We start from the raw sequence: 27512 nt of genomic DNA, 5'->3' as shown, positions 1-27512 counted from the left end.
TTTACAAAAATTTGCAAACCATCAACCATTAGTAATACAGATTTGCTCCAAGGCTACCCAGTAGGGCACGGATTAGAACCCAGAACTTTCTTCTCCCAAATCCTAGATTATTGTTCTAGGCAGGCCCCGAGTTACCCCTCCTAGCCTAGGGGGCAGTACCTGGGACTAGGAAGATGATAAACTTCCCCCTCCCCCCGGCCCTGCAGAAGCTTTCCTAGAGCTGTCCCCAACAGAACCTTTCCCACAGGGAGCCCCCCAATCTCCAAAGCTGGGACTCGGGGCGACAGCAGGGGGAGGAGTCCAGGTCATGGGGTTGAGATGTGACAAGGGAGACCCAGCGTCCCTGACAGGAGCTCAGGGTAACCCGGCTGCCAAGACAACGGAACCGCGAGAAGCCCGGGGGATCCGAGGGGGGGGGTGAGAGATGCCCACCCCAGGCCCGGCCCGTCAGTCCGTCGATCACTCCGTCACTCAGTCGATCACTCCGTCACTCACTCAGTGCAGGTGAAGGCTCAACCTGCGGGCCGAAATAGAGGGAGAACCCCGTTGGCTCTCGGGGAGACCAGCAGAACTGGCAGCCGAGGGGGCTGGAGGGAAGAGGGGGCGAGAGTGGCCTCACCTCTAGAGCTGGGAGCCCCTTCCTCGCTGGCTAGCTGATCCAGGCGAATGCGGCGGTTCCAAGAGAAGCAGAAGCAAAAGCGGCTGCAACCGCAGCACCAGCAGCCGCGGCACCAGCAGCCCCACTGAAGTGAACCGGATGCACCGCCCTGGAAGCAGGAAGCCGAGAAAGCGGCAGGTGCGGCTGACAGACGCTGCGCAAGCGCAGTGTGCGGCAGAGGCGAAGCCGCGGCGATGTCCCAGAGCGCGACCCGTCTCCTGGAAGGAACCTCGCTGGGCTGAACGCGGAGTGGCAGTGCGCTTCACCCGGTAGTGTGCGAAGAACTAGGAGCCTAAGGGGGCGCGAGCTGGCCGGAAGAGTAAGAGGGGACGAGGAGGGGGAGGGAACAGAAAGAGGGAGAGGGTAGAAGTCCGAAGAGGAGGGATGAAGGAGATTAGAACGGGAAAGGAGGGGCCAAGGGGACACGGAGAAAAGTAGGGGAGAAGAGGGAGGAGGGGGATCTGGAAGGAAGAAAAGGGAAAAGAGCAGGGGAAAGGAGGGAGAAAGAGAAAGAAAGGGAAGGAGGGAAAGGGAGAGAGGCGTGAAGGGAACAAGGAGAAGGGAAAGGGAGGAGCGGGTCCAGGGGGACCGGGAGAAGAAGGGAGACGAGGGAGAAGGGAAGGGGAAAGGAGGGAGGAGAGGGATAAGGGAAAAAGGGAGAGAGGAGGGAGGAGGGAATCTGGGAGAAAAGAAAGAGACAAGAGGGACAGGGAGAAGGGAAGAAGAGAAAGGAAGCGAAGGGGAAAGGAAAGAAGGGAGAAGAGAGGTAAGTCCAGGACGGAGAGGAGAGAAGAAGAGGGCAAAGGAGAAGGAAAGGGGAGAGGAGGGCCCAGGGGGACAGGGAGAAGCAAAGAAAAAGGGGACTGGGGTAACCAGGGGTTACCAGGGAGAAGGGAAGGGTGAAGATGAAGGTACCAGGGAAAAGGCAAGGAGAAAGGAGGAGAACCAAAGAAGAGGTGGGAGACAAGGGCAGAAAGAAGGGGAGAACGAGATCAGGAGGGAGACGGGGAGGGGAGGCTAATAAGGGAGAAAGGAAGTGGAGAGCAGGATGACAAGGATAATGGAGAGGGGAGAGCTGGGGACAAGGGAGAATGGAAGAGGAGAGCAGGAAAGAGGGAGAAGGGACAGGACAGGAGCAAGGGAGAAGGAGGGGAAGAGCACAAAAGTAAAAGGAAGGTGAGAGGATCCAGATAAGACATATAAGAAAGGAAGAAGAGGGGAGGGCAAAGATAATAGAAGAGGAAAGACAGAAAGGAGGGGACTGGTGGTGGTGTTTGCAGAGGGAAAGGGGGTTAATGAGTATGAGCCTGGCTCAGTTTACTTGTCAGCGTCTCAGTGTGTTATAGTATCTTTTATTTTCAGTTTTCCCCAGCCTTCTAATTTTAGGTTAAAATGAAACCAGTGTCACCCCTCTATCTAGGATGTCTTTTAACATTTATTCATTCTATACTCAGGAAACAGTTATGGCTGCTCTGTGCAGAACATTGTGCTAGGTGTTAGGGGAGATACAAAAACTAAAGAGGCCCCCACCCTTTTAGAGCTTGCTACAGTCTGGTAGAGACTCAAATACAAATAATACAAATGATACAAAAACTACATAAAAAGGGACAAGCCCGGTGCTTATCAAGATCTATGGGACATTATCTTTACTCATGGTAGGGGTCATAGAAGACATGGAGGAAGCCGTATTTAGGAGAAAAAGAGGACATTGATTTGAGCTGGGCCTTCAAGGATAGAAAGGATTTTATCAGGCAGAGGTAGGGCTGAAGGGTATTTCATATATAGAAAATGGCATGAACAAAGGCACAGTAATGGTAAAAGTCCCAGTTGGCTAAAACATAGCCTATAAAAGTAAGTAGTTAAAGATAAGACCAAGAAGATAGAATGACATCCAGTTCTGGACAACCTTGATACTAGTACAACTCCCAGTGTGGGAGCTGGAGTTCTATGTGGTAGGCAATGAGGAGTCATTGAAGGATTTTGAGCAGAGAAATGCCTAGGTTAGATTTGTGCTTATAGATTAGTCATGAAGGGGTGTGAAGAATGGATTGGTGGAAAGAAAATAGATTTCAGAAAACTAGTTAGGCTATTGTAGTAGTCCATCTAGGTAGGAAAGATAACCTGGACTAGGGCAGTAAAAGTGGTAATAATAATAATAACCATAACACATTTATGGATATGCATTTACAAAGTACTTTCCTCATAATCTTTGAGGTAAATAAGAGAGTAAGGGACATAGTTGAGAGATTTCAGAGGTACGTACAAAAAAATAGAGAGGAGAAAATGAAAGATAAGACCATAGTTTCAAGCATTGCTTGAGTGAATGGTGGTCTCACTGATAGGACTTAGGGAGAAAGAAAAGTTCCAGTTTTAGATATGTTAAGGTGAGGTACTAGTGGTTAATATAGATAAAAAAATGCTCTGTAAATAGTTTAACATTCCTATCTGAAGCTCAGGACAAAGTTCAACATTGGAATTATGGAATAAGGAATCATATTTAGAGGTTACTATTGAAATTATGAAAAGGAATATGATTTCCAAGAGAAAGAGAGAAGATAAAGAAGAGCACTGAGGACAGACCCTTAGAGAGTTGGAGAAAAGAAAAAGAGCCAGCAAAAGAGAAAAATCAGTGTGATGCTTCGGGGAGTTCATAGAGGGGTAGTATCAAAAGCTGCAGAGAGGTCAAGGAGAATGAGGTCTAAGAAAATGTCATTAGATTTGTTGATATAGTGTCTTAAATACATTAGTAGGCACATTATTGGTTGGTTAATTGGTCAATCAAGAAGTAGGGACGTTTGAAAAAGTAATTTTAGTACAGCAGTAGAGATGGAAGCCAGATTGCAAGAAGATGAGTGAATAGTGAAACAGTAGAAGTATCAAGTATAGATAGGATTGAAGGGATATGGAAAAGGATTTTTAAGATTAGGAAGACCTGAACACATTTCAAGGCAGATATTAATCAAAGAGGGAAAGATTAAAAATCTATGTCAAAAGAGAGATGATCGTTTGGAGAATGGTCCTGTAAGAAACAAGAAGAGTACAGGAATTAGTCATAATAAAGAATAGGGACACCTCATTTTCTGAGACAGACTAGAAAAGGAATGGTTTCAAGTAAGGTTAAGACATTGCTCAACAGAAAAGAGAGGAAGATACTTGAAATGAGAGACTTACATGAGAAAAAGTAGAGATCATATTGCACATGGCTTTTAAGGGGAACAATGATAGATTAGTTTGGCTAAAGATAGGTTAAATGGAAGATTAGGAAGAGCCAGTGAGTAATTTCCTTCCCTTTCTTAGTGTATTTAGGTGATGAGCAAATTAAACTTTTTTTTTAAGTTAGGGCAAGTATTAGGACAAATATTTCAATTCTTTCTTCGTCTTTTTAACATTGGAGCACTCTGACTTTAGAAAAGTATTTCAAGTGTAAATTAGTTAGTGTGGATACTTCCTCCAGCAATGCCAATTGATGTCACTCTCTAACTTTAGTAGATGGTCCTCAAGAGTTGCTGTAACTGAAAAATGCCTTGCTTGTGTTGCTGCCATGGTAACGAGCCTTTCCAAACATGGCTAATCTTCAGAAGTAGACATACCACCATCCTTAGAACCAACAGAATTTGATCCCAACTAGGAGAGCTTTCTAGAGCACAGGGTCACATCCTTACTGTGAAGAGGCATTAAAGAATTTTAGTGGATCTTTAGAAACTACTAATAGGAAGTAAATTTGACTCATGATTCCAATTGTGACCTCTACTATTTTGTATTTTCATTTTGATCCCTTATGCCTAGCATAGTGCCCTTAGACATAGTAGATACCCAATAAATGCTTTTTGAATTGGATTCATAACAGTGGTTTGTAAAATTGCAATGTCTGTTAGACATTTTTCAAAAGTCTCCATGAACCACTTTATTCTTGCTTTTTGCCATGCATTGGAGTCATTAATCGTTTGTCATCATGTTTTAATGCAGATTCAAATCAGAAGTGGGAATATGCCTTCTAAAATTCATATTTTGAGGTAAGTTCTATCACTGAAGATTAATTTTGAAAGACATTGACACTGTGAAATTGACAATAACATATTCAAAGGGCTTAAATTTTCCTTGTTAAGTATAGGTTTATTTTAGTTTCTGAAAAAGAATTGAACAGTAATTACAACTTTATTTAACTCCTTTTTGTAGCTAAAGGTGCCATATAAAGAAGCTCAGAGCTGAAAGTGAACATGGCAGAAGAAGAAGACTATATGTCTGATTCCTTCATTAATGTGAAGTAAGTAAATGTGTATCTCATCCCTTCATGTTGTATATGACAATAGTGAATGATTCACCAGAAAAGGAAAAGGAGGGGCAGCTAGGTGGCGCCAGTGGATAGAGCACTGGCCCTGAAGTCAGGAGGACCTGAGTTCAAATGTGGCCTCAGACCAAACACTTGACACTTACTAGCTGTGTGACCCTGGGCAAGTCACTTAACCCCAGTTGCCTAAAAAAAAAGAAAGAAAGAAAAAAAAGAAAAGGAAACCAAAAAGGAAAACTACAGTATTACAGGATTTCAACTTGGAAGTTTGGTTAGAATTCACCCAGTCTCATACTCTCATTTTATAGAAGTAGTAGTTGAGGCCCAAAGAAGGGAAGTAATTTTCCCAAGTATTTAAGAGACCTGTGATTCAAACTCATATCACTTTCTTACAATCTCAGAATTAGTAAGATCCTACATCTATCCAGTCTGACTCACACTTGAACAGGAACCTCCTCTGCAGCCTCTACAGGTGGTAATCTATCCTTTGCTTGAAGACCTTCCAAGGCTACTCATTCTAGTTTGGATCAGCTCTAATTCTTTTTTCTTTTTAAAGAAAGTTATTTGTTTTTAACATATTTTAAAATTTTGAGTTTCAACTTCTCTCCCTTCCTCCACCCCTCCCCCACACGGAGAAAGTTGGCAATAAGAGACCCATTTTACATGTGAAATCATTCAAAACATATTTGCATATTAGACATGTCACCAAAAAAAACCTAGAAAAATAAAGAAAATGAGAAAATTATACTTTAATTTGTACTCAGAGTTCATCAGTTTTCTCTCTGTAGATGATAGTAGTTTTCATCAAGAGTCCTTGCAAATTTGTCTTGGATCGTTGCATTTAGATCAGAGTAACTAAGTCGTTCACAGTCAATCATCATTACAATATTGCTGTTACTGTGTACAGTGATCTGGTTCTGCTCACTTCAGTTTGCATCAATTCATATAGGTCTTCCCAGGTTTTTCTGAAGCTGTCCTCTATTTTTTTCCCTGAAGGATTACACTCAGTTTTACTGGGTAGGTTATTCTTGGTTATAATCCTAGCTCTTTTGCATTTCAGAATATTATATTCCAAGCCCTCCACTCTTTTAACATGGAATCTGCTAAATCTTATATGATCCTGACTGTGATCCTGATGATATTTGAATTGTTTCTTTCAGGCTGCTTATAGTATTTTCTCCTTGATCCAGGATCTCAGGAATTTGGGATCAGCTCTAATTCTTAAGTGATTTTGGATGTTTCTTAAATTTTTATTTTTTTGGAGGCGATTGAGGGTAAGTGACTTGCCCAGGGTCACACAGCAATCGTTTTTGTTTGTTTTTTTAATATCAACCCTAAATCTGCCTCTACAATTTTCATCCATTTTTGTTGTTGTTAACAGTTCTATCTTCTGGAACCAAGAAGAAGTTTAATCTCCCTGCCTTGTGATAACCCTTCATATGCTTCATATTTCATTGATTTAGAGCTAGAAGGGACCTCAGGTGTCATCTAGTCAATGTCCTTCCTAAAATATGGAGCCCAGAAGTGAACATAATTCACTGGACAATGAGACAAGAAAGATACTAGTTTTGAGGGGTTTTTTTTTGAGTAAGTTTTATTGAATCCTTTTGTTTTTCGATCACAATCATGATCCCTTCAACTGAACCTACTCTTCTAACGAAGAAAAATATTTAAGCAAAAGACCCCTTCAGATCTCTAGCTCTAGTTCTGTCCTTTCTCCTTAGTTTCAATCCTAATTTTCAATTGCCTACTAACGTTTCTTCTTAAGAGTCCTTCCAACTCACTTCAGACTTAGTCTGAAATTAAATTTATTCCCTCTCAGCACTATCTCCGTTTGTTTCCTTTTCATTGTCAGTGACATCCTTTCCCCAGTCACCTAGGCTTAGAAATTTGATGTCGTTTTTGATTCATCCTATTTTTCATTCTCATTTCCAATAATATTAACAACAAGAATAATTACATCCCATTAGTCACCAATTACTGTTCATTTTTCCTTAAAAAATGTGTCATATCTCTTTCTCATTGTCACAACTGCAATAATATTTCAGGCCTCATTCCCTATTTGTTGTCCAGACAGTAATTAATTTATTTGAATAAGTTAATTCCCCTGAGACTTCAAATTTATATCCTCCATATAAAGATAATACTTACATTATTTCTACATAATGTAACAATAATGTAATAAACATAATAAATGTAATACATTAATAATGTAACAAGCATAATAAGCATTATGTTATTTACCTCAAAATAATACATGTAAAGGCTTTAGAATGCCAGACATTACTGACAATCAAGTAATGTTTACTCTTGCTTTCATTTATGTTTTGTGTTCTTTTTTTTCTTTTTAAAATTTATTATTTATTTTAAACATATATTTTGGTGTTATAAATGGAAGCAATAAATGAATGGGTAAAGGCAATGAGAAATAATCAAATTCATGTAATACTAAGTGTCAAAAAAGCACAGGCTGCCTGTGTTATTAACCATAATGTTGTTGTTTAGAGAAGATATCAGACCTGGATTGCCCATGTTGAGGCGAATCAGAGAGGCTCATCAAAAAGAAGAAAAGCATCGGGAAGCAAATCTAAAAAATAGACAAAAGAGTTTAAAGGAAGAGGAAAAAGAAAGACGTGATAATGTTTTGAAGAGTGCTTTGGGTAGTGAAAACAAGGGATTTACTTTGCTCCAAAAGATGGGTTATAAAAGTGGACAGGCTCTTGGCAAGAGTGGTAAGTTATATTATGAAAACTAAATCATTCTAATTGAAATTTTCATTGAAAATTGAAATGTTTATGAGTAATAACCATTTTAGAATGCTTGAGAAGAAACTGAAAGCCAGAGAGATCATAGGATCAAAGCTTGAAGGAATCTCAGAAGTCATCTGTCTACTCCAACTCCCCCTTCCTGTACAGCACTTGCCTCAATCTCTCATTTTCTTAACTACTTCTGAGTCATGACCAAAACTCCCAAATCTTGCTCATTTCACTTAGGGCAAAGGATAATCCTCAATCCCTTCATTATTAAATTCATTCTACAGTTAGCAACTCTTGGAATGGGAAAGGAATTGATTAGGGACCTCAGTAAAAACTGGGCAACAGTTGTGGAGCAGAGGTATTAATAACCAGGGGACAAAGGAGCAACATCAGGGTGAAGAGAGGATTATATCTCATTCTGTTCTACAGTTTTGGCAGCTGTATGACCAACTACATAGCTTGCTTATAATGATTTTTCATTCTCCTTTTGAGTTTGAAAAGCCATAGTTTGAGATGCAGAATGAATAAATAAAAAGCATTTTTTAAAGCACTTAATATATTAAGCTATGAATGAAAAGCTCTTGTTATGTGTGAAGCTCTGTGCTAGGTGCTGGGGATACAAATGCAAAAGGCAGTCCCTATACTCAAGGAGCTTCCATTCTAGCACATCCAATGTATCTCTCAACAATTTTAAAAACCACTTTAGGATGTCAGAACAGAACAAAATCAATCCCACTGAGACCTGTATATTTGGATGGCCAGGGAAATGGTAGGGTTTAGGCTATTAATATTAAGATTTCATTTTGATGATTCTTTATGCCAAAGCAATATATATTGGACAATATCACAGAATCTAAGAATCCAAGGGAACTTAGTAACCATTTAGTCCAGTCTATTCCTTGGCAATAATCCTTTCTCCAATCCTTTTGTCCTGCTGACAAATTATTGTCCTTCCTCTATTTGAAGACTTCCAGTGAGGAGGAACCAACTGCTACACACCTCATTCTGCTTTGGTCAGCTGTATTTATTAAGAAAGATTTCCTTGCATCAGACCTAAATTTCCTTCTTTACGTCTTTTTTCTCATTGTATCTAGCTTTTCTCTCCGGGCTGTAGCAGGACAAGTCTAATCTCTCTTCAACATGATAACCCTTCAAATACTTAGAAGACAAGAGTAATATCCCCCAATGAAGTCTTCATTTCTCTGAGTCAAACATTCCATGTGGTCATTTAGCCTTCCTTCATATGGTGTAGTTTCCAGTCCACTTTACACAATGATCAGCTTCTTCCAAATGATTTCCAGCTTTTCTGTCCTAAAATGTGGTACCGAAAACTAAACCGTTTACTACCGGTGCAATGTGACCAGGACAGAGCAGAGTGGAAATGTCAACTCCTTCATAATTTTCTCAGTGCAGCTTAGGATATTACCTTTTTCAATAGTCATATAACGTCACTCATTCATTGAGCTTGCAAATTCATTGAGCTTACACTAAACCTCCTAGATTTTTTTTCAAAGGAATTGTTGATAGGCTATACCTCCTTTCTCCTGTACTTGTTTAGTTTGATCTATTTGTATCCATATATACAACTTTATAGTTATTCCTGTTAAATTTTTTTCTTCTTGATTCAGACTATCATTCTAGCCTAAAATCTTTTTGAAGCTTCCATAGTAATGATGATGATAATAATAATTAATAATAATAATAATAATAATATTGACAATGTGCTATAATAATAATAGTGCCATTTATGTGTCAGTACTTTATATATATTATCTCATTTGATCCTCACAATAACCTTGGGAGGTAGGTGCTATTATTATCCCCATTTTATATTGATGAGGAAACTGAGGCAGACAGAGGTTAAGTGACTTGCCCAGAATCACACAGCTAATAAGTATCTGAGGCTGGATTTGAACCTGGTCTTCCTGACTTGAGGCCAAGCATTCTGTTCACTGTGCCACTTAGCTCCTCAATGTCATCCAACATGTTAGGTAACTCTCACAGCTTGGTGTCAAATTTTACAAAGTTGTCTTAAGAACTGCTCCAATTTATGTAGCTCTCTTAACCTCATACATTATCTCATTTAATCCTCACAGCAGACTATTGAGGTAAAAATTATAGGTATATTTATTCCTCTTATAGATGGGGGAACTAAAGACAGAGAGATTGTGACTTGGAAGATTGTGACACCAAGTACATCAAGTAGGTGTTAGAGGTGGATTTTAAGTCTACGTCATGCATTCTTTCCTTGTTTCCCTTCTGTGCCTTCATCCAAGTCACCTATAAAAATATGTAATAGCATAATGCCAAAGACAGATCCCACGGGCATTGCACTATAGATCTCTTTTCAAGTTGACATTGATCCATTAAGAACTTTTCTTTGCTTCTGATCATTCAACTAGTTTTTTTGTTTTTTTTTTTTTTTCATATAAAACTGTACTGTCAACTATCTCATGTCTCTCCGGTTTGAAGGATAGCATGAGAGACTTTTGTCAAATGCTTTAATGAAATATAAATATACTTTCTCTATGGCATTATCTTGATCCACTAATCTAATTACACTATCAAAAAAGGAAATGAGATTAGTTTGACATGGTCTAGTTTTGAAGCTCTGCTCACTTGTAATGATCAATAGTTTCTAAGTTTTCACAAACCATACATTCAGGAATTTTGCAAGGAACAAGACTCAGACTTACTGACTTATGGTTTACAAACTCTATCTCATCTGAAAATGAAGACATTTGCCCTTCTCCAAGCCTATTCTCCATAATCTTTCATAGCTTAATAACTTTGGTGCAACAATCACATCATTAAGTCATGAGTATGTTAAGAGGTAATTTGGGCCTGGTGATTTGAAGTCATTAAGGGTTGTGTTGTGCTCTTTCACCAAAGGATAATAAATAGAATACAGATTTAGAGCTAGAAGGAAATTTAGCAATATTTAGTCCAACCTTTTCATTTTACAAGTGAGAAAACTGATGGAAAAAGGGTAAGTGCCTTGTCCAAGGTCACATGGGTAGCAGGTACCAGAGCCAGGATTCAAAACCAGGTACTCTGATTCCAGATCCAATACTCTTCCCAATGTGCCATGCTGTCTCCTTTCTTCTCACTTATCTTGGGATTCAGTTCCCTTTAAAAATCAATGAAGAGGGGCAACTAGGTGGGTCACTGGATAGAACTCCAGCCTTGGAGTCAAGAGGACCTGAGTTCAAATCTGGCCTCAGACACTTGGCACTTACTAGCTGTGTGACCCTGGGCAAGTCACTTAACCCGATTGCCTCACTAAAAAGAAAAAAAAATCAATTAAGAAGTATTGATCTTTTCTATCTCTCCCTCCTCCCCCTTTTGAAAAAAATATATGTATACATATATATATATACATACATATATTTTTTTTCTTTAACGTGTACACTTTTATTTGAACTGGTCTTAAGTCAGTGTACAGGTAAAACTCCTCCCCTCCCCCAAGTACTGGCACCAATCTCATAAAACTCACAGGGAGATTGTAAAGTCTTCATTCACATCTATGTTGGGTGCAGGGAGGGAATTTAGGGGGCCATTCATTATGGCTGACAGTTTAAAAAAAGGAACAAGTATTAAGGTGGAAGATACAAAAAGTTTTTTTTAAAGGATTAAATAATTTACATGTAAAGCAATACTAGTACCTTCCTACCTCCCCATCTGGATTTTTGTTACCAAGCTCCTTTGCTGTAGTAGAGGACAGCCTTCATAGAGGTTTGTAACAATGCATTATACAATATTTGGAATGATTGTAAAAAAAAATGTACAATCAGAGTCCTGAAGACACCCTGTAGAACTCTGGGGATGTTTGCCTCCAACATACTTGGACTGCTCATCACCTTCACCATTCCAATTTTTAAATCCTGACTCAAGCGCCAAAACAAACAAACAAACAAACAAACAAAAAAAGCAAAGCCATGGCAATCTCATCTCTTTTTTTGGGGGGGGGCAATTATCATGTCACACCCTTTGACAAAAACCCACAAACAGTTAATTTACAAGCATTTGCAGTGGACAGTGGAGGGCCCAGATTCATCATACTTCTGTTTACTGATCCACATCTGCTGGAAGATAGAAAGAGACACCAGGGTGGAGCCTCCAATCCTGACAGAGTATTTGTGCTCAGGTGGGGCAATGATCTTGATTTTCATTGTGCTGGGAGCTAGGGCTGTAATCTCCTTCTGCATCCTCTCAGCAATGCCTGGGTACATGGTGGTACCACCAGATAGTATGGTATTGGCATACACATCCTTGTGGATGTCAACATCACACTTCATGATTGAGTTGAAGGTAGTTTCATGGATTCCACAGGATTCCCTACCTAAGAAAGATGGTTGGAAGAGAGCGTCTGGGCATCTGAACCTCTCATTGCTAATGGTGATAACCTGACCATCAGGAAGCTCATAACTCTTTTCCAGAGAGGAGCTAGATGCTGCAGTGACCATCTCCTGTTCAAAGTCTAGGGCCAGATAACATAGCTTCTCCTTGATGTCACACATGATTTCCCTCTCCGTGGTAGTGAAACTATACCCTCTCTCGGTCACGATCTTCATGAGGTAGTCTGTCAGATCACAGCCAGCCAGATCCAGACAGAAGATGGCATGGGTAAGGGCGTAACCTTCATAGATGGGCACAGTGTGGGTCACACCATCACGAGAGTCCATCACAATAGGAGTGGTACGACCAGAGGCATACAGGGACAGCACAGCCTGGATGGCAACATACATGGCTGGGGTGTTGAAGGTCTCAAACATAATCTGAGTCATCTTTTCTCTGTTGGCTTTGGGGTTCAGGGAGGTTTCTGTAAACAGCACAGGGTGCTCTTCAGAGGCCACATGGAACTCACTGTAGAAAGTATGATGCCAGATCTTCTCCATGTCATCTCAGTTTGTGACAATACCATGTTCAATGGGGTACTTCAGGGTCAGAATACCCTCTGGGCCTCATCCCTCATGTAGCTGTCTTTTTGATCCATACCCACCATCACACCCTGATGTCTGGGGCCCCCAACAATGGAAAGGAAGATAGCCCAAGGGGCATCGTCTCCTGCAAGCCAGTTTTGCACATTCCAGAGCCATTTTCAACAACAAGAGCAGCAATGTCATCATCCGTGGCAAATTTTGAAGTGGCAAGTTTAAACCCTTGAGAGAAAGGAAGTGGCTAACAGCTATGGGCAAATTGCTGGTGGCCATCTCTGTTAAATAGGCAAGTCCAGACCTTCATCACTATAAATTCCCTGATGAAGGCTTAATTTATTAATGACAGGTCTCCCACATTTTCTTAGTTTAGAATTATCTAACTCCTTATTTACTTTTAATTCAAAATTAGAATATTCCTACTCTAATTTAACACAATCAGAATCCCTTCCACAGGCAGAAATCCATTTATCAGCAATCTTTCTAATTCAGTTTCCTCGCTTTGTTCTTCCTTTCCAAACTCTCTTAATTTCCTTGTACTTTACTGGCCATGGTGCTTTCGATATGCAGTTATATCTGATTGCATAAAGCATTTATATGTGGTTTGAAAAGAAAACTTCTAAAACATTATTTTTTCCTACTATTTTCTAGGCAGTGGCATTGTTGAACCTATTCCTCTGAATATCAAAACAGGTATGTAACTGTTTCTGAATTGATCGTTATTTTAATTTCAAATACAGATATTAGCCAAGTTTGTTTGTTTTGTTCTCACAAGTCAATTCCCATATCTGGTGATATCAGGCCAGAAACACTTAGGAAATACTTTTTCCTGATAGTTTTGGAAACTGATCTTTATCTAAATAAATGCAAAGTAAATGTTTAAAGCCAGTAGGAAGCCCACAGATTTTCAAGTTGAAAATAAAATAAATTTTAGCTATAACTAAGGCAGTTTTAAAACCATGAAAACTGATTTAAAAATTTTTTATAGCACAACTTGAATAACATATATTTTACTCATTCAAATTCTATGAAGGAAATCACAAAGATTTCAGCATTGGATATTTTCTATAATATATGGGCTATAACTTAAGATTCAGAGCTTTCAGTATTAGTTCATATGTCAGTTCAACAACATTTATTCATTTTATTTTGGGTGCAAACATGAATGTCATTACCACATTTTCCTAAAAAAAAAAATAAAATCTCTTAAATTCATGATTTCATAGCTTGAGTAGTATTACTATAAGTCCTATTTTTCTTTTCTTTTCTTTTCTTTTTTTTTTTGTGGCTAGGCAATGAAATTAAGTGACTTGCCCAAGGTCACATAGCTAGTAAGCGTCAAGTGTTTGGTCTGAGGCTGCATTTGAACTCAAGTCCTCCTGACTTCAGGACTGGTGCTCTATCCATTACGCCACCTACCTGCCTCCCTATTTTACTTTTCTATCTGAGGTTCAACTTGTTCTCAGAAGTTTTGAAGCTAAACAAATATATATTTTCTCCCATGAAACTTCTTCAAATACTCTTTGAATGATTGAAATTTTTATCTATATACTTATAACTTGTACAAATTTAAAGTGTAATGTGTTAACGTGAGAAAAATAGGCTCTCTCATCATAATTCCTAATTTGAATAGGAAGAAGTGGCATTGGTCATGAGACATTAATAAAACGGAAAGCAGAGGAAGAACTGGAAAATTACCGAAGAAAAATTCATTTGAGAAACCAAACTGAGGAAAAAGCTGCAGATCAGTTTCGGTAAAACATCTCCTGTTTTAATTTCCTTCTTTTAAAATCTTACCTCCTCTTGATGATAGAGGGGAGGGCAGATTGGGGGAGGGAGTAATCGGAAGCAAACACTTGTAAGGAGGGACAGGGTCAAAAGAGAGAATAGAATAAATGGGGGGCGGGATAGGATGAAGGGAAAATATACTTAGTTTTTCACAACATGACTACCGTGGAAGTGTTTTGCATGACTACACATGTATAACCTGTATCAAGTTGCCTGCCTTCTCAGTGAGGGTGGGTGGGGAGGGAGGAAGGGAGAAAATTTGGAACCCAAAATTTAAAAACAAAAGTTAAAAAAAAATTTATTTTCACATGCAGCTGGGAAATAAGATATACGGGAAATGGGGTATAGAAATCTATCCTGCCCTATAGGAAAATTGAAGGGGAAGAGGATAAGAGAAGAGGGGGGAGAGATAGAAGGGAGGGAAGATTAGGGACATTCAGAATGCATGCCATCTTGGGGTGGAGGGAGGGACGAGATGGGGGGAAAATTTGGAACTCAAAATCTTATGAAAGTGAATGTTGAAAACTAAAATAAATAAACTAATTAAAAAAAAAATCTTACCTCCTCTTTACCTACCAAGATGTATTTTTTGGCATTGGTATGCACAAAAATATTTAAACTGAGACAAATCTGACACAGGTACAATTTCTTCTTTTAATCAGATTGAGACTCAAAAATAAAAAAGAAGAACTTAAGTTAGAAGGTGATCTTAAAAGAAGTCAGAGAGCCTGCCATCAATTAGACACACAGAAGGTAAGCCTCTGATCTTGTTTTCAGGTGGCAGATTGTTTTAGCATTGAAGCTAACATATATCATCACCAAAAATAATTCACAAAAATATTAAATGTTAAAAATGTTAATATTTTTTCAACATTACTCAACAGAATTTTCTGTTAAATACTCATAGTCCAGTGCTGGTTGGTGATGATGATAATTGAGACACTTCAAAATCTCTAAGCACCTTTGGAATCCCCAAAGGAAGATTATATTATGTTTAACATAATTTTAGTACTAGGGTTTTTTGTTTTGTTTTTACTTATAATTGAATTCAGAAAAGTTGGTAAATATTTTGATTATATATGCTAGGTTGTCTTTTAACCAACACAGTTTATTTAGCATGTCCAAATTATATCTTTTTTATTCAAATTGACTTTTAGTCAAATTGTGTATTAAATTCTACTTAAACTTAGGATCCTATCTCATGTCCTTTAACACCAATAGAGTAAAAATGAGTTACCTTGAAGTAGTATGATTATTTATGAGTTCCTAAGTTAATATGGAAGTAATTGACACAAATTAATGTACTTTTTTTAATGGTCTCATAAGTGATAACTGTCATATACTGTAGCTCAAGTAATACTTGTTTTAAGGATATTCAAGTTCCCAAGGAACCATGGTACTGGTTCATGCCAGAAAAAGAAGAACAGGAAGATGAAGAAGAGAAAGGAGAGAAAGAACAGGAAGAAGATGAATATGGTGGTGAAGAATTAAGTGTAAGTTTTGATCCTAAATTTTTTTTTATTTTCTAATGAAAATTTTCGTGGTTTTCTCAGTATCATAGTTAAGGGGCTTAAATTAATTTGGATTTTTGGTCAAATTTTGATTTTTGATATTAAATCTACAGATAATTTAGAGTCATTTTAACCAGGAGTTTTGATTTTCCTCTTCAAACTTTTTATTGCACTCTTGATAAGTATCTTTGCTGCTTGAGTTTAGTTTCATATTCTTTTCTTGCCTCTACTGAATCTCTAAAACAGCCTTTAATGAGCCTCTTCCCATCAAAATGTGATCAAAAAAAGAAAGCAAATAACAATTGACTTTTTCATAGCTCTCTACAACTTGTAAATTACTTTACATATGTTATTCATTTGAATCTCCTGTTTCTTTATGAGGTCCATAGTCCATGGATTATGCCCATTTTACAGAGGAAGATTCTAAGGCACAGAGAAGTTAATTAACCTGTTGAAGGCCATACAGCAAATAAATGGTATCTCAAACCTGGTTATGCCACTTCCAAATCTACAAAAAAAGGATATTTATCCTTGGAGTTAATATCTACACAAAGAAAAGAATTTATCTTATTTTCAAATGTGTGCTGTTTTACTTGATTTGTTTAAAAAAGCCTTCTTTAAAAAATGACTTTCTGCACAAAGAGGATAAGTTGGAGTCTAGTAAAAAATATTGTCACCTTCATACATGTTTGTTTGAGAATAATCCCTTGAACTGGTTCTGTTTAGTTTGGTCATAATGAATTTATTCAACACGTAGTTCTTTAACACAAGACAGCAGTTATTTTAAGAGTAAGTTTTTTCACATGCAAGAGAATTAAAGAATTATGCATTTTGGCCAAAGGTATATCAAGATACATTATTAATTTGTTCCTTCCAAACCCTAGCCAACTAAAAGGTCATTGAAAGAAGTAGTAGACACTGATGGTATTAGTTGGCCGTGTGTAATTTGGTATTAGTTGATTGTGTGTAATCAGATGTGTAGCAGTGAATAAGGGGTCTAATACATGAAGTGTCTTATTTTGTCCTTTAGGTATTGGAAAAATTACAAATTCTGACAAGATATTTAAGAGAAGAACATCGGTATTGTATTTGGTGTGGAACAACCTATGAAGGTAAAAAGATCCTGTTATACATATACATGTATACATGTTCATATACTTCACATGTGTAATGTATATGTGCATGTGTATGTATGCATATAAAACATGTACTCTGTGTATCTATATGTTTTACATTACTTTGATAATTCTTTCTTGCCATTAATACTTTAAAATATTCTCATTTGTTTTGTTTTTAAAGTCACACTTCACTGAGTTTATATGCATTTCTCAATTCAGCCATTGATTGGTGATTCAACTCATAATGAAATAGGAAGGATTAGAAGTACTTAATGATCTATTTAAAATTGATAACTTTCAAGATAACTACATTTAGAGGAAAATTTCGAATTCATCTGTTCCTAAAGAGGGGCAGCAAGGTAGTGTAGTGCATAGAGTTCTGGGCCTAAAGTTAGGAAGACTCCTCTTCCAGAACTCAGATCTGGCCTCAGATACTTACTACCTATGTGACTCTAGATAAGTCTCTTAACCCTGATTGTCTGTTTCCTCATCTGTAAATTGAGCTGGAGAAGGAAATGGCAAAGCATGCTAGTATCTTTACCAAGAAAACCCCTAATGGGGTCACAAAGAGTTGGACACAACTGAAAGGACTAAACAATTCCAAAAGAAATAGATTTAGGAGTTTACAAAAATCTATGTCTTTTTCATGCTTTAAGATACTTCCTTCTGTTATAGATATGTCAAAAACATATAACATCTGGTACACTAAACATTTAGTATTTCTCAAAATTGTGACAATCAGTAGAAAAGTGTGCCTCATCATGAAATGGTGGTTACGTTTGTCTAAGCTACATCTGCTAACTTTATCTTTAAAAATTATTTATTTTAGTATAATAAAAGCCCTGAATGAAGTTTGGTTTTTATTTAGGATTGCACAATAGGGTAGGTAAAGATCCCAGCAAACCTGAGGATATTGATATTTAGTTATGTGGGCACCTATCTTTAATAAGAGTATGTACATCATTGTGTCAAGACCTATAATTTTGTCTGTGTGGAAACTCCTTGAGATGATGAAGGTCACACATGTAATTTATAGTCTCTGAAGATGTGTGAGGAGGCCAAGATGGCAGAGTAGGAGAAAGCAGTATAGCCTAACTCCACATCTCCCCAGTCCCAGCCCCCAATTGTTCTACCAACAATCTAAGAATGACACCAGACAGAGAAGTGATTGGGAAATCAAAGGAGAAACTAAGATTCCCAAGAGTACAAATTCAGCTTATACCCAAGTAACCAGGACAGCAACTGTGAAACAGGGGTAGACAGGTTCATGGACTCAGTGATCAGAGCTCCATGCTAGGCCAGTAGCTTAGGAATACACAGAACTGATCATGGACTCACTCTAAACTGGACCAGAAGTGAGGGGATGCTTAGAGTTAACCTTAGACTTAGCCTCTGGCCCAGAAGAGCAGCATGGGGTTTCCAAAAAGAAGAAAGAATGTAGACTCAGTGCCCAGAGCCCCAAGTGGGGATGCTAGATTACCCAGAACAGATCATGGACTGAGTCTTCTACCTAACACAGCAACTTGGATGTCTCACACAGGAAGTAAGATTTGGTTGGGACTTAAAGGAAGCCAAGGAGGTCAGTAGTCAGAGTGTAGTTGGGAGAGAGGATTCCAGGCATGGGGGATAACCAGAGAGTATACTCAGAACCAAGAGATGGAGTGACTTGTTTATGAAATAGCTAGGAGGCCAGTGTCACTGATTCAAGGTGTATGTGTTGGTGGATAAGTGTAAGAAGACTGGAAAGGTAGGAGGGGGCTAGGTTATAAAGGGCTTTGAATGCCAATAGAACATTTTGTATTTGCACTTGGAGGCAATAGGAAGCCACTGGAGTTTATTGAGTAGGAGGGTGACATGATCAGACTTACATTTTAGGAAAATTTTAGTGACTGAATGAAGACTGGATTGAAGTGAGAAGAGAGTTAAGGCAGGCAAACCCAAAAGCAGACTATTGGAGTAATCAAGGCATGAGGTAATGAGGGCTTCACTAGAGTGGTTGTAATGTCAGAGGAGAGAAGAGGGTTCATTTGGGAAATGTCGCAAAGGTAAAATTGTCAGAACTTGGCAACAGACTGGATATGGGGGTGAGAGATAATGAGGAATTCAGGATGATTCCTAGGTTGCAAGCCAGAGGGACTGGGAGTGTCACCCTTGACAGTTATAGTGAAGATAGGCCCAGGGAATGTTTTAGAGGAAAAGATAATGAGTTTTGTTTTGGACTTATTGAGTGTAAAATGTCTCCTGGACATCCAGTTAAAGATGTCTGAAAAGCAGTTGGAGATGTGAAATTGGAGGTCAGCAGACAAATTGAGTCAGGAAAGGTAGTCTTGAGAGTCATCAGCATAAAGCTAAATCCATGGAAGCTGATGGAAATCGTCAAGTGAAGTAATATAGAGAGAGAAGAGAAGGGGACTCAGGACAGAACCTTGAGGGACACCTACAGTTAAAGGGTGTGGAGGAGGAATTGGAAAAGGAGACAAGGAAGGGGCAGATAGGTAGAAGGAAAATCAGGAGAAAGGAGTGTCCTAAAAGCCTAGAAAGAAGAAAATATCAAGGAAGAGTGTGTCGAAGGCTGCAGAGAAGTCAAAGAGAATGAAGATTGAGAGAAGACTTGGATTTGGCAACTCAGAGATGATTAGTAACTTTGGAGCAGTTTGGTGGAATGATAAGGTCAGAAGCTAGATTGTAAGGGATTAAGAAGAGAGTGAGAGGAGAGAAAGTGGAGGCACCTATAGTTGACAGCCTTTTCGAGGAGTTTAGCTACAAAGAGCAGAAAAGATAAAGGATGATAGGAGTGTGTGTGTGTGTGTGTGTGTGTGTGTGTGTGATATATACTACTGCAACCTTTTTATAAGGCTAGTTATAGTCATAAATAATTTAAAAAGATTTTTTTTCTTTCTCTAACAGATGAAGAAGATTTGTCTTTGAATTGCCCTGGACCAACTTCTGCAGATCATGACTAAAAATTTTCCTATTAAAAGGGAACCTAGAAAATGTCAATGTTTCCTTAATACTTTGTATGGTTGAACATTTAAATTTCACATATTTATTGATCAGGGCAGTTAAGAACACCAGACCATAAAGTTTTATTTTTTTGCATAACTAGGACAATGGAATCATTCATCAATATGTAAGAATATCAAGATGCTGTTTAAGAACAAAAATGCCATGGAAAATGACAATTAGAGTTTATAAACATATTGTGATTATGTGGTCATCAAGCACTCTGTTCCATCAAAGTTCTGGAAAATTTTAGCTCTTAGCAATGAATTTAGGGCAGGGTAATTATGAGAGATTATTGATAGACTTTTGACTTTTTCTATTGTTTTGTTAAGCACATTGTTTGGAGGTTTTCAGTCAGACCCTTGAAAATTGGAAAGGATCTTAGATATCGACTGCCGGGGTGGGGAACCTGCCTAGTCTGATATGCTGTTCATCATAGGAACCCTTCTGCAGCAACCTCTGACAGGTGTCATCCAATTTGAATACTTTTAGTGACATAGAACTCATTCCATTTTTGCACAGCTTTGCTTTTTATTATACCCATAGCTGCTTCCTTGTAACTTTCTCCTATTAGTCTGTACTTTGAAGCAACATATTAGCCTATCCCTTTTTCTGTGTAACAGGACTTCAAATACTTGAAGGGAGCTATTGTCTTTCCCTTTAGTCTTTGTTCCAAGCTAAATAGCCCAATGTCTTTAAATTGTTATTCATCATAATGTAATTTTCAGGTTTTTTTTAACCTTCCTTGAACGTATTCCAGTTTGTTTATGCCCATCTCACAAGACACTGTCCAAAACAATGAAATAATCCAGTTGTGGTTCAACCAGTGTGAAAGAAAATGGTAGTTTTATTTCCTATGATGAAGACACTGTATTTCTACAAATGCATTCTAAGATTATATCAGTGTTTTTAGCAGCCATATCACATTGTCATCCTGTTAACTTGTGGTCATCCAAAATCTTTATGTCAAACCAAAGCCTCCCATATCCTTATTTATTCAATTTATTCTTTTAATTAAAATGCAAGATTTTATATTTATTCCTTTAATATTTTTCTTGTTGTATTTGCTCATGGTGTTTCTTTATTCCCTGACCTTTAAAGAAATTGAGTTCCCCTGCTGGGGAGCAGAGGGCACTGACCCAAGCTTCTTGTGTTGGGAGCCTAGGTCTTGGTCACTGGCTTTGTGTGCTGGGGCCTCCGATGTTGGCAATTGGAGGCTGTAGGGTTCTAGCAGTTTACATGGTGTTGGGCTGGAATCAGCAAGGCTGGAACTTTCGGGCAGCTCTAGGTTGCCTGCTTTTCCTTTCCTTTAGCTTTCTTCAGCTCCTTTCAGATGGATGTTGCAGGTTGTTTATCTGCCTGGGGCCTTTTGTAGTTCTGCTTCTCTTATTTTTGCTGAGGCACTGGGAGACCCATTTGCTGTAGAATGCCAAGGCATCTGGTGGTTTTCTGAGCTGGTTTACACAAGGTCCCTGCCCTCACTAAGTCACTCGGAGGTCCAGGTGTTGGTGTTTGCCTGTTCCACCACCTGGGTTTCAGGATCTCCTCCTGGTATGTTAAAGTGGGGCTTTTCACTAACTGACTGGGAGGCCACCGTTCAGTATTGCTCCCCTTCCCCCAGGGCAAGAGGGGCCTTTCCCATTAATCCCTCAAGCTACCTGGGCTGCTGCACTGCTGCTCCCCATCTTTCTCCTGGTTCAGCTGTTTCAGGGTTTTTCCTGGGGCGATATTTTCTGGGCTTTCAGAGGTTGATAGGGCTGTCTTACTGGATTTGAAGTTAGCATTCTAGCCTTTCCAGGTCATCATCTTGTTACCTTTCTTCCCTTAATAGTCCTGCTTTATATACTTTACAAATTTGGTAAGTATGGCTTCTCTGTTTTTGGCCAAGTCTTTGATAAAAATGTATAAAAGGACAGTGACAGAGCCCCTTGGCACTCCACTGGAAACTACCTTTCCATCTTGATAGGGCCATTTTCCAACACTATCATAGCTGTTCAACCAACTAGAAATTCACCATTACTTCATCTTATCCACAAAAGAATAAGAAACTTTATATTATCTATACATCCTTAAGGAAGACAAGCACATCTCCCATTTTTCTCCATAAATCCTTCACTATCAAAACAGGTAATGAATTCCTTCTGTGGCAAATAGCAAGATTCTTAATACTTGCTAATATCTGAAAATCCGCCCTAGTGTTCTGTTGGTATTGGCTAGTGTTTTAGCATGTCCAGAATCACCCTTTGTAAAAAGAGCCATCTATCTGTTGTATAATTCTGATGGTATAGAGTTTCTTTCTCAGAACCAGAAAAAAAATGGGTAGAAATTGCAAAGAGGCAAGTATAAAATTGAAATTAGGAAAACAAAATTCTAAATATTTAAAGTTGTCCTAAAGTGTAATGGGTTATTTCAGGAGATTTTATGTTCACTCTCATTAGAGGTCTTCAAGCCAAGCTAGATAACCTCTTTGTTATGTTGGGTCACGCCTTGGGGCTTTGTACTAAGTGGCTGCAGAGGTCCCTTCCAACTCTGAAGTATTGCCATTCTGCTCTATTTTGCATTCTTCTGGCCACCCAAGTCTTAATATTGATTTCTTTGTACTCTCTTTGAAATTATTTTCTTTGTGGCCTTCATACTGGATTATTTCTTCCGTTCTGCCTATGAATACTTTATCTTCTCTAATAATCTGGAACCTCAGAATCATAAAGGCAATTCTCCCAGTTTAGAGTTCTGAGCCAGGGGCCTTGCAAAGTGGGGCCGTATAATAATGGAAATTTGGGTATATAAGGGCAGATGAGGCTTATGTCATTCAGTAGTACCAGGGGAAGCAGGAGCAAAAAGACTTGTCAATACAAGGAACCACAGAATCAGAAATGCCAGATATAAACCATTCTCCTTAGAAAAGTACGACATGGTTCTAATCTAGGAAACAGAAGCTAGCAAACAATGTTTGAAGGGTTTGGTTTTAACCTAAATCTGGGAGAAGAAATACTCTAACAATAGGAAGATAGTTGAAGGAGAATCAAAAGAAATTTCTGGGTTAATTGACCTTGCTCATTGTGATTCTCTCCCTGGCTGCAGATGCTGTTTTTGTTTTATGAGCCCACAGAGGATGGTGCTACTTTAGTTCCCTGCTTGGCTTGATAATCTGTTGTTAGACCAACTTGTAATTGAAACAGATGTAACTAATGAAAGCCTCAGGCAGGAATACAAATAGATCACCTACCCTTCAAGTCAATCCAAAGTTTCCTTGTCCAAATTGCCTGATCTAAGAGAACTCTCAGTCAGGTTTCTCCACTACCACTCAAAAAGACTTCTGGGGAAATTGTTTTTAAGCTTTTTTAGGTAAATTTATCCTCTTCCTCCTCATTCTTTACTTCTGCCAACTTAAATTTTAACAACACTTAGCAAAAGTGTCCTATAAGATACAAAATCTTCCTGTATCAGAGAAGATAAAATTGATATGTCACATTTTTAAACCATGTTTTCTTGAATATACACAAAGAAATTTTTAAATTTTACTTGTCTGGTGTCAGTATTTTATTTATATTTATTTTATTTATATTTAAATCACGAGCTAGGTGATACAGTAGATAATATCACCACCAGATCTGGAATCTGAAAGACCTGAGTTGAAATCCAGCCTTAGACAACTTAATTGCAGGTAAGCATATGATACCCTATGTGGACCAAGGGAAGGGAAATAGAAAAGGAAGGTAGAGAGCTGTGTTGCCCAAGTGGCCAGTTCCACTCAGTGGGACAGCTCCTATTTCTACTCACAGAGCTTGTTGTTTGTCCTTCATTCTAGAAGAGGACCATGTCGACAGGGAGGTGATGCCATGACATGCAAGTGAATTGGATTTAATTGAGGGAGGCCTGGTGGGATAATGGCTTTCATACTCCAGTTGAACACCAAGAACCCCTCAGGCTCAAATGCATAGTTTTAGACAAAGATAGCATGGCAAAGCGACAGCCCTATTACCTATACAACCAGTAAAAATGAGTTTATTTATAAATTACCTAATAGAGAGTGAGGAATGAGGAGCTGGGACATAGGAAACTAAATCCTAACAATACCATTCTAGCAAGAGGCCAAAGGCGAGAGGGTAAAGCCCAATTTCTAGGTCGATTAGCCTTGGCATATATGAAATCTTGAGGGTCTGGAGATGTATCAATCAAACCAGTTTTCACCAGCTCACACTTTCCTTCAAGTCTCAGCAAAAATGTCCTATAAGAAACCTTTCCCAATCCCCTTTAATGCTAGTGTCTTCCCTCTTGATTATCTCCAATTTATCCTGTGTACTTTTTTTTTTTGTTCTGTTGAAAGAAAATTCATTTGGGCTTTCACCCTGATTAACAAGGCAAAGCTCAGGACAGAGAATTAAAAGGAGTTATTATAAGTATGTCAAGGTGACAACACATTGATGGACTGATCATAGAAGATCAGCAATGTCATCAAGGTGGGGACAGCTTTTTTAGGTAACTTTAAGACAATCCAGATAGGTCCATCTTAGCAAAAGAGGTCATTTCCCAAGCTTGTAGCAAGAACGTGACTATTTGCAGGTGGGGTACATGACAGAGCAAGTAATACAAAAAGCTGCAAACTTAGTGTCTCCTTCCCCAACAGAGTGTCCCCCAACACTGATTGATAAGCAGGACAGGGAACAATGGGATACTGAGTTCAAAAGGACCGATGACATCAGAAGGGTGATGACTTGCAAGTGAATTGGATTTCAGTGAGGCAGGGCTGTGTAAAGTCATCAGCCTCACTCTCTTCTCCAGAATCATCATAGTTCAGTGGCAAGACATAGGTCAGGATGACTGGTGATAGCCTTTTTAAGTTAAGGTCTTTCTCAGATCTCAGTTTTTCTGAGGCAACATCCATTCATTGATTAAAGATTAGGTAATAATTGAGGCAAAAGATGACCTAGTTTGACTTCCCAAAAGAATCGATCTGGGTGGGGAAGATCTTCAGAGTTTCTGGCCAGAACAGAAACAATTGCTATTTACACTCACTCCGTGCCATCAAAACCCCAACAATGAGCTAGTGAGGCTTGAGCTGGGACCCATTATTGGTCAGTCAGTGAGAGCCAGAGTGATTTGGGTTTAAAGGCATAGTCAGGTAGCTCCATTTGAATCCCAATGGGCTTTATTAAAGCCTGGTTTACCAGAGCTATATTTCAAGAAATCATAAATGAAAACTACAGGGGACAAAAGAGTTAATTGTTCCAGTTTTTTTTTTAATTATAGAATAAATAAATAGGGAAGAAAAAATAAATCTAGCACCCAAACCCCAAGATATCCTGTGAAGTATAAGCAATCAAAACCACATGTAAAGGTATTACTCCCCACCTGCACAGAGAGAGGAGAAAGAAAAGGAGAAGGGAGTATATAGCAGCATTGCCCAACTGCAACTGGCCAGTTGGGTCCCCAGGGTTCAGTTATCACTATTTACAGATTGTTGTTTGTCCTTCCTTCTCAAAGAGGACCAATGACATAAGGAAGGTGATGTCTTAATTTGCAAGTGAATTGAATTTGAGTAAGGCAGAGCTGTGCAAAGTTTTCTTCCTCACTGTCTTCTCCAGAGTCATTGTAGTGCAGTGGCAAGGATACTGAGTCACCATAACTTTCAACAGTACATAGTTGTTCTTATCTTGTCTCTCCTATTAGACTGTGAGCTCCTTGAGAGCAGGGACTGATTTTTTGCTTTTCTTTGTGTCCCCATCACTTCTATTGTTGACTACTTGTGCCACACACCAACACAGTTACATACTGTCTTGTATTTTGTTTTATGTGGTTTCTTGTCTCCTCAATAAGATGGCATACCCTTAGTGATGGGGCACTAGTGATGGACCCCTAAAAGGCCCTGGACTTTCCTACATGGCCCAGGTCCCTAGCATTGGCCTGGGACATCTGGCCCTTCCTAGTTAAACCCTTCCACTGCCCTTTCATTGTGGCCCTCATTGTCTGCACCTGGCCCCACCCTAGATTGCCACTCCTAGATTCCTTCTAGACCTTCTAGACCCCTCTTGTGTTACCTCCAGGTCTGTTACCTTCCAGTCACCTTAGACTACTTAGCCACTCCTAGATCACATCTAGATCTTCTCATAGTCTTATTGTATAAAAGGTCCATTTTGCCTCCATTAAAATGCTCAGATTCTTTAAGAGTCTGGCCCACTTGTCAATACAACTGTCACAAATAGCTCGGATTCTTAAAATCTTGCCCACCCCAACTGGTGTTTTAATAAACCTTGTCTGACTAAAAGAAGGCTCCGGTCAAAATTCATTCGAAGCAGGACCTGTGTCGTTTGCCCTTGAATTCTGGGGTTCCCAATACCCCTAGACCTCAACATTAGAACAGGAGTTCTTAACCTTTTTTTTTGGTCATGGACCCTTTTGGCAGTCTGGTGAAGCATATAGATCCCTTCTCAGAATTATGTTTTTAAATGCATAAATAAAATACATAGGATTACAAAGGAAGTCACTGATATTGAAATAAAGATGTAATTTCTTCTCCAAGTATGCAGACTCTTTGAAATCTATTCATTGATATCTTGCATATCTTTGGACCCAGATTAAAAACATTAAATGATAGTTTGTGTCTAATGCTTCATAATTTCTTACACAGTGTTAGAAACATAGTATATATTCAAGATATGTATATTTTTTATTTTTTTTAATTACTTAATACTAAACATCTTTGGGGCAGCTAGGTGGCACAGTGGATAGAGCACTGACCCTGAAGTCAGGATGTCTTGAGTTCAAATGTGACCTCAGACCAAACACAGGATGCTTACTAGCTGTGTGACCCTGGGCAGGTAACCTCAATTGCCTAAAAAAAAAAATACCAAACATCTTTACAATCCATTGGGATTGCTATACAAGTATTTGCATTCAAATAAATAAACTTCAATGCATAAAATGCCAAAAAAAAAAATTTCAATCATTCTCTCTAAATTTCCATCAAGATTCTTGCTCCTTCATTCCCACTTACTTTCCTTTAATATGATTGTTAGTGCATCCTCTGTTCTTCCGTTTTTGCCTCTTTTTTTTTTGCTTTGGAATAATTCATAAGTATCTTTCCATTACTTATTTATATCCCTCATATTTGAGTATCTTAATCTACTGTAGTATTACTGAACATTAATGTACCACAATTTAGAATCATCTCATATTTTTCTACTATCAAGTTACTCAATGTTCAATGACTCAATTAACCAAGATTATGCACTTACTATGGGCTAGGCATTGTGCCAAATGTTGGGGATACAAAGAAAAATGAGATTGGTCCTTGCCCTTATGGAGCTTATATTCTAGTGAGGGAGATAACATAAGTATATACATAATATATACAAAATAAATGCAAAGTAGATAAATTACAAAGCCTAAAATAAAAGAGAATAGTAATGTTTTCTGATAGTTCAAGAACAAAAAGAAGAAAACTGTCTCCAAG

General features: G+C 38.6%; 2 protein-coding genes and 1 pseudogene across 3 annotated transcripts in view; 1 reads left to right on the top strand and 2 right to left on the bottom strand.

The window, feature by feature from the left end:
- Positions 1 to 743, bottom strand: part of HEATR5B (HEAT repeat containing 5B) — a 133537-nt gene extending 132794 nt beyond the window's left edge. Inside the window, exons 1-2 of one of the 2 annotated variants that reach the window (XM_027850505.1) lie at positions 620 to 743; positions 433 to 517 (exon numbers count right to left, since the gene is read on the bottom strand). The gene's annotated coding sequence lies outside the window, so the exon portion shown is untranslated. The remainder of the gene's footprint in view (positions 1 to 432; positions 518 to 619) is intronic. The other variant, XM_027850504.1, reaches the window with a different exon arrangement.
- A 95-nt stretch (positions 744 to 838) lies between these two features.
- Positions 839 to 21097, top strand: GPATCH11 (G-patch domain containing 11). The gene is made up of 10 exons (XM_027850378.1): positions 839 to 977; positions 4625 to 4671; positions 4835 to 4922; positions 7452 to 7678; positions 13291 to 13332; positions 14273 to 14393; positions 15090 to 15180; positions 15798 to 15920; positions 16969 to 17050; positions 19964 to 21097. Exons 3-10 carry the CDS (start codon positions 4876 to 4878, stop codon positions 20017 to 20019), a joined length of 789 nt encoding a protein of 262 aa, XP_027706179.1. The 5' UTR covers positions 839 to 977; positions 4625 to 4671; positions 4835 to 4875; the 3' UTR covers positions 20020 to 21097.
- On the bottom strand, positions 11719 to 12829 carry LOC114034657 (annotated as a pseudogene).
- Positions 21098 to 27512: the final 6415 nt, after the last annotated feature.

Source organism: Vombatus ursinus, unplaced genomic scaffold, assembly GCF_900497805.2.
Source record: "Vombatus ursinus unplaced genomic scaffold, bare-nosed wombat genome assembly UNPS02009062.1, whole genome shotgun sequence".
NCBI lineage: Eukaryota > Metazoa > Chordata > Mammalia > Diprotodontia > Vombatidae > Vombatus > Vombatus ursinus.
The sequence above is the reverse complement of the archived record's forward strand: the minus strand, read 5'-3'. Positions and strand labels throughout refer to the sequence as shown.

Bases quoted from the DNA above. Each gene is read 5' to 3' on its own strand.
- GPATCH11 (XM_027850378.1), top strand. From the start codon at position 4,876: ATGGCAGAAGAAGAAGACTATATGTCTGATTCCTTCATTAATGTGAA. The intron at 4,923-7,451 runs GTAAGTAAATGT...GTTGTTGTTTAG, and splicing joins GATTCCTTCATTAATGTGAA to AGAAGATATCAGACCTGGAT. The intron at 15,921-16,968 runs GTAAGTTTTGAT...TTTGTCCTTTAG, and splicing joins ATGGTGGTGAAGAATTAAGT to GTATTGGAAAAATTACAAAT.